The 7,149-nt window shown below is 46.9% G+C and overlaps 1 protein-coding gene across 1 annotated transcript in view; it reads right to left on the reverse strand.

Moving 5' to 3' along the window:
• Window positions 1-6,771, reverse strand: part of FRMD1 (FERM domain containing 1) — a 30,568-nt gene extending 23,797 nt beyond the window's left edge. Inside the window, exons 1-2 of the mRNA XM_009281755.1 lie at window positions 6,676-6,771; window positions 850-940 (exon numbers count right to left, since the gene is read on the reverse strand). Coding sequence (XP_009280030.1) covers window positions 850-940; window positions 6,676-6,771 — 187 coding nt within the window. The remainder of the gene's footprint in view (window positions 1-849; window positions 941-6,675) is intronic.
• Between the last annotated feature and the right edge of the window lie 378 nt (window positions 6,772-7,149).

Genomic DNA, 7,149 nt, shown 5'->3' on the forward strand with positions numbered 1-7,149 from the left:
TATCCCACATACTCATAAAAAGGCAAAAAAAGCCTTATTCAGAAGGACTCAAAAAACTATTCGCATTTCAATGGAACAATTTCTAGAGTTGCAGTAGTAAATAACAACACGCTCGAGAAAAATTTTGGAGGGAAGAAAAGTCCTTTCCACACTTTTGGAAATGTGGGGAGGCAGGATAAGGAGGACAACAGATCCATTTCTAATTACTAAGAGTTGTGAGAAGGTGCCAATGCACACACCATCCTAGAAATGTAATATCTCATATCAGTTTGCTCCTTTAAGGCATCATCTTACACTGTTCCCTGGTCAATACTAAGCCGTAGGACCAAGCAGACTGGACTTCAACCCACGGACTAAGAAGTTTTGTATTTCCCGTGCAATATTTCAAAACCCAATGTCCCCCACACATGCATTCAGTCCCCTCAAACCATCTGAGTTTCCTCCCCCTGGTGCCACATTCTTTGCGTGTGACTTCAGAAGATAAGTAACACTTTCAGCCCCAAAGTCCTTTTAAAATTCACCTACCGTTCAACTACCGACAGTTTTGAATTCAGTGACAAATATGTTGGCTAGGAACTCAGCTACAGGAGAGAAAGAAAACCCCACAAAGAGGTGGAACTTAAGAACAAAGGAGAACAAAAGCCCCCCCTTCTCCCAATTTGTCTGCCCACATACCAAAGATCAAAAGAGCTCCGAGAAGCCTGTGCATAATCTACATACTTTGTGACCTTATTACAATCAAATTCCCCGCAGGCACGGCCACTGTGTATATATGCACACACTGTAAATACACAAGCGGGTCTGTGGACGTTTGCCAAGTCATTTGCTCCGTGCATTGAGTTTGCTTACTTTTAACAATGCTGAGGCCAAAGAAGTGAGGCTCTTTAATCTTCACTAAATCACAAACTTGCTGAAAGAGCTCCTGTCCAGTGGCTTTGACCTGAAAGAAACAACCAGTCCAACATTACAGACAGCTCACACACCTGGATGGAGCAATTCTCCTCCTTTACATTGGCCAATACATTTTTGGGTACCACAGCAAAAAAAACCTCACAGAACAAGCTTTGTTTTCAGTATTATTATTGCTATTATCACAGAATAATAATCAACATGTCATTCTCCCTCCTTCACAGTGCAAAGTGGCTCAGCTCAATAAGACATGAATTTAAGTTTCCTATCTATTGGCATCTTTGTATAAGAATTTGGAGCACTGCTGGAGCCCTAGTTTTGTGCAGTACCTACCAGGCTATTTATAGGTGCTCTTACAGAAAGCGTGTTTGTAATCACAGAAATGAAAATATTACTCTCTTGCAGAATTTTTTTTTTTTTTTTGAGAGGTTAAGAGAAAAAACAAAAAAGAAAACTTTAGAACTAAAACAAAAGTACGCAGACAAACCCAAGACTGCATGGTTTGAGCAGAAATAGCTTGCGGTAAGTTTGCTCCGTACCCTGCAAAGAAGAGCTTGTTCTGTTGTTCTGTGACTCCTGGTCACACAACAATTAACATCTTCATCTTCAAAACAAAAAAGAAAACTTTCGTTCAGGAGAACTAAAAACAAAAGTACGCAGACAAACCCAAGACTGCATGGTTTGCGCAGAAATAGCTTGGGGGTTAGAGGTAAGGTTGCTCCGTACCCTGCAAAGAAGAGCTTGTTCTGTCCCCTGCTGACTCCTGGTCACACAACAATTAACATCTTCATCTTCAGCAGCTGTCACCAATGGCCTGTAAGCTCTTGCCCATTTCCGTGCCACACCAAGACCTTCCAGTACCCTTGTGCCCCATAACGCTGTGCATGCACTGAGGAAGCAGTGGGAAAGCAGAGCTGCCAGCATATGCTCCCGCAAGGGACCGGAGGCTGGTTAGTATTTGCCAGCATGGCACAAGGTAAGAGCGCGCCGTGGCACAGCTACCGAATGCACTGTTCTAGCACGGCTGCTTGGAGCACAGGCTCCTCCAGCAAGAGCATGATTCTGGCTACCTGCACGTGCAGACCTGGATGTGTACTATGATCGGAAATTTCCCCCACTAAATGTCATCTCACCTATAGCCTCACTTCCCCCTGCCCCATCGCACCACCCCAGGAGCAGACAGACAGACAACCACAGGCAAAAACAAAAACCCCCAAGCCCCTAACCCTCAGAGGCATAGGGGAAGGAGTTTTGAGCAACAGCGAGTGGGGAGAGCAGAACACCACCAACACAGACAAGCTCAGCTCAGCCCTGGGTGCTACCAGCTGCAGCTGCGAAACGAGCCAGAACCTCTGAATTTCATTACACCACTGCTGGACGATGCAGATTAGCAGCAGCAGGAGCAGCTTTCCCGAGGCGGGGGACAGTGCAGTGCTACCTTCATGGCAGCAAAGATGATGGGGCAGAAGTTGACTACTGAACTCTCCTACAAACTAATCACCACCATCAAACTAATCGCCACCATAATTCTTCAAACCCTTTTACTGCAGGCGTGCCACACTCCCCAGAAACCAGCTGCACTCCCCTCCCTGCCCCAGGATGTACCATGTCACTAGACATGGACAATGGGAAACTGGAGGTCATTTAAGCACTCATTTTCTTCTACTTGACAAGGCATCACTAGCCAGCCACTCACTACCGCTTTATCGGGAGCTTTGAAACCTGCGCTACACCAATACACACACGTGCATATATGTGCTTTGGGAGGGGAAGAGGTAGTGCACAGTTCTGATAAGACCCAAAACCACATCTGGGTCTTATTATGGGTCTCCGTGTGAGACTGCACCCTTACAGTCTCACACCTAAGTGCAGTATTTGCTCAGCCACCAACAAGACGCAGTTGGAAGGGAAAGTTGGGCATGGATCTGCCTCCTTTCTCAAGGAAGCAAGCTCTGAGCATGTTCTCCTACCTGGGAAGGACTCACTAAGGAAGAGGTGACCTCCCCCTAGCCAGAATGGTTATGTGCATACAAGAGTCGCTGGCAGCACAGGACTCAATGTAAAAGCTATACGATCAGATGAATTTTGTAAGTGGCATGCTTTCACACCTAAGGGAAGAAAAACCTGCTTTAAGATACTTAGTTCTAGGGAACTGAGCACTTCAATGTTTTCAGACACTCAGCTCCAAAGCAGTGATTTAATCAGATTTCTTGCACAGCAGGTATGTGAGCTACTAACTTGTCCATTCTCCTTTTGGCACTTCCCTTCTGTACCAAGTTTTACTCCCAGCCTTCAAGGCTATGCAATACCGATTACACTTGCAATCGCCGTTCCCTCCTCCTGCCTTCCCCTCTGCTCAAAGCAACCAATGTTTCCCTTTGCATTTTTCATCTGTGCGCTTCTCTTTGGCCTTTTCTCCCTTTGCGTATGGTTCCTGTGCCAAGCTCCATCCCAGACACGCCATGAATCATTCCTTCCCCTGATACTCAGCTTTGCCCCATGTCAGACTCAGGGCTTCTTTACACATGAAATTTAGTCTAAAGTGAAGTCAAGAGCAAGTTTACAGAAGGTAACTGCTACTCCAGGGTCATTCTGTGTGCAAATATTCATGCATATTGGTTATCTATCTCTATTTTTCTTCATCCATATACTTTAAAACATCAGCTCTCCTGCTCACAGAACAGCTGAAAGACTTCAGACATACGCTTGCCATTCACCAACACACAGGACCTCACCAGACTTCCTCCCCTCCAAAAAAGGCAGCAGAGAAAGCTGCCTTTCTCCAGCAGCTAGGCAAGGAGCAACATCTGCTGTGGCTGCTTCTGAACTACGCAAACACAGGTAGGGTGGCTGCCTGCCCTGCTCCCCTCGCTGGCAGCCAGACCTTCGCTAGCATAGGTCTCTCTTTATTCAGTTGCTACCACCCCAGAAAATTTTCAGAAACCTAGTCATAAAAACTAGTTGATATTGATCAACAGGTTCAAAACTATCAGGAAGATAAGCCACAATGCTGGCAGATAAACAAAACTGAGCAAACTGGATACCACTCCAAGATCTTTGGTGCAACCAATACAATTTTTAGTTGCACCATTCTCACTCACAGCCTGCTTAAGCTCCCTGGTGCTCATACTCCATCTCCCCACTGGGGCTGCCTGGAGCAAGGCAGACTACTTTGCTCTGTGCTCTGATGTCTGTTCTCCCCAGCAGAAACCTCCCACTTCGCCTTGCTGTCTTTTGGAGCAGCTGGTGAGCTGCAGCACCCACTAGTTCTCCTCACTGCTCTGCTTCTCCTCCTGTTCACAGTTGGTCCCGGGAACACAGTTTTCCTCCTCACCATCCCCTCGAATTCGTCCATACATCCAGAAAGGTGGACACCAAAGTTAATTAAGAGATGCCCAATTATGGGGGAAGAGACTTTAAAATGGCTCCTGCTCTTCTCTCTCCAATAGCACTATCTGTGAAGGGCGTAAGACAAATCCATTTTAAAGAACGGGCTTCAATCTACATGTGACCACATAAAACACATTTAGGTAAACTCTTATCTGGAAGGGTGGAATTTATATGGGAGGGGGCAGAAAGGAATTACCTGCCTAAACACTGTGCTTATCACGGGAAGGATCTATAATTTATTCTGCTGGAAGGATAACCATTCCTACCTACCTCACTGAGCTGCAAGCTTGTTTAGTATCTGCATTCCACACTGAAGAGGCTAAAAGGCTTTGGAAATCTTAAGTAGTGGCATTATTATTCTAATAAATGCACAAAGTATCATCTGTGGTTGTGCTAATTAAATTTGGATTCTACCAACATCAGTAGAAAATTGCCTTGATGTTCCTTTAAAAAAAAAAAAGATCTCTCCAGCTGTGAAATCTTAATTTTTGTTGTTGTTTTGAAGGGGTGCTGTGGTAAAGACAGAAGCCAAATGAAAAGCTGGTTTTGGTGACTTGCCCAGCTGTAACAGGTCATGTTTCACTCTCTATGCAATTAGGACACAACTGCACGTTGAGGTCTCATGTTTTGGCCCAGGCAGCTATTCCCTTTCACAAGCAGGCACCTCCACATACATACTTTCCCGACTTCCCAGCCACCAAAGCAAGGGGCAGCAGAAGCGAGGAGGGAAAGTGTCTTTAAAAGGGCTACGGAGGGGCAGCAGGCAGGAACGGGGGGGACACACGGCAGCACCTTCCCTCCGTCCCTGCCAGCGCTCAATGCAAAAGACCATTTCTAATGCTTATTAAATACCCTGGAGGTATTTAGAAGTATTTAAGTGTAGATGTAGCACTTAGGGACATGGTTTAGTGGTGGACTTGGCAGTGTTAGGTTTGTGGTTGGACTCGATGATCTTAAGGGTCTTTTTCAACTTAAATGATTCTATGATTTTATGATAAACGGCAGGTATCCACGATTTACCGTACAGTCTAAGCACTGCCTAAACTTAATAGAGTGGAGCGTGACCCAGAGGTGGAAGAACAGCTGTGTGCCCAGCTCAGGCACGGGCACAGCGAGAAGCAGTGATGGCATCAGCCCTGCCGGCACGCTGCCCTCCTGCACACCAGCCTGCACCTTCCCTGCGGCAGGGTGGACTCCGTTATCTTGGATCTTTAGCCTCCCTGATAAAAGCTGTAAGAAGGTGAGATTTAGGGTCAGCCGCAACAGACCATTACCCAGGCCCATGCACCTGCCGCCAAGAACTTAATTAAATCATCGTTTTGTGGCTTGCACAAAAACCAGCAGATTGCAAAAGCCGTCTGGGACGGTAGATGGGCTGGGTTTGAACCGGTAATCTAGAAGCAGAGCACCCCAGATTTTGCTGTTAAAGCCTTGTTCCATCCAGCCCTCGTGGCTGTTTCAGTTAACAATGCCACACTTAAGCACAGCAGGTAGGAAAATTCCTACATGGATTTTGAAGATTAGCATGCATAGTTTCAAAAGCCACCGTTTCAATCAAATGCTTAAAATAGCAGTTCACCTCAACTGTCTTCGCCCCCTCCCCATCCCAGAGGGGAAAAAAACCCCACCCAAAATAAAGCAAAGCCTCCCCAGCCCACACATTAGTGCATGCACAGGCTGACAAGAGAGCACTTATCTTTGAGGCTAGCTTGTTGTCTGAATGTGAAGTGCCTCTGTCAGCTCAGTTTCTCACAAGTTCAAGGAGCAGCCAGCGTTGCACAAAGAGGCACCGCGCCGTGGTGGACACCGTGCCATGCTGGGCTGCCAGCTGACCTGGCTCTGCTGTCACTTGTGCACACACGCTTAGGCATTTGAAGCGGTGATCAAAGAAATGAAGCAACTTACCTCTAGTTTTTTTGCGTACAAGTACTCCAAGGAGGGAGAAAAACCCTCAATGGTTGTTTACTCTGCCTTAGAGTCTTTGAAGAGATCTGCAGACTATCAAAACCAGAAATAGCTAAAACGCCAGAGAAATGGTCATGTGTTGGGCACGCTTGCTAAGTCATCAAGGCATTTCAGGTTCAATTTTATAAAAAATTACTAAATTATTATTAGCGGCAAAAACACTGAGAAAGAATAAAAAAGGAATAACAACAGAAAAAGAGCAGAGGAGACCCCCTGTCCAAAAGCACGACTGGGACTTTTAAGGAACTCTGCAAACGAGTTGAAGCTGCCTAATTAGACAATGGAGCACCAATTAGCCTAAGCTGGCTAATAGCCTTTCGGTCAGCAGACCAGCACCAGGCTTTTGGGAGAACAATGGGAGCTAACAAAACCGAACTGCAGCCACGGTGCCGGGATCTCCCGGCCACTCACCCCGACAACTAGGCTGAGCTGCTCCCGGGTGGGCAGGAAGACACAGACGCTCCGGCTCTCCGGCTGCATCCTGCCGGCCAGCAGCACCCTGCTCATGGTGGGCAGCTCCGTGGGGGCCAGGGTCTCCTCTCCGGGCGGGCGTCAGGCTCCCTTCAACCCATGCACCTGCCGAGAAGGTGAGAGCATCAGTGCCACGCTCCTGCCAGCACTGGGAGCGGCCTGTGGCACGTGTTTCACGGGATGTTTTCCTCCTCGCTGTTTAAAATAACCAAACTCATCCATTTTATAGCACCACAGTCAACGTTTCCACCGGCACTGCAGCACAAACCGGGCAGAGTTGACCTTTAAATAGCCCATGAGTCCCAGGAGAATGCCATAAAACAATTGGGTCTCCTTGGAATAACAAACCAGACTTGAGGTTTTGAGACGCATGTAAGTGATAAGGCAGATGACACCACGGACTGCTTCCCAAAA

The sequence above is a fragment of the Aptenodytes forsteri genome, unplaced genomic scaffold, assembly GCF_000699145.1.
Source record: "Aptenodytes forsteri isolate BGI_AS27 unplaced genomic scaffold, ASM69914v1 Scaffold132, whole genome shotgun sequence".
Lineage (NCBI taxonomy): Eukaryota > Metazoa > Chordata > Aves > Sphenisciformes > Spheniscidae > Aptenodytes > Aptenodytes forsteri.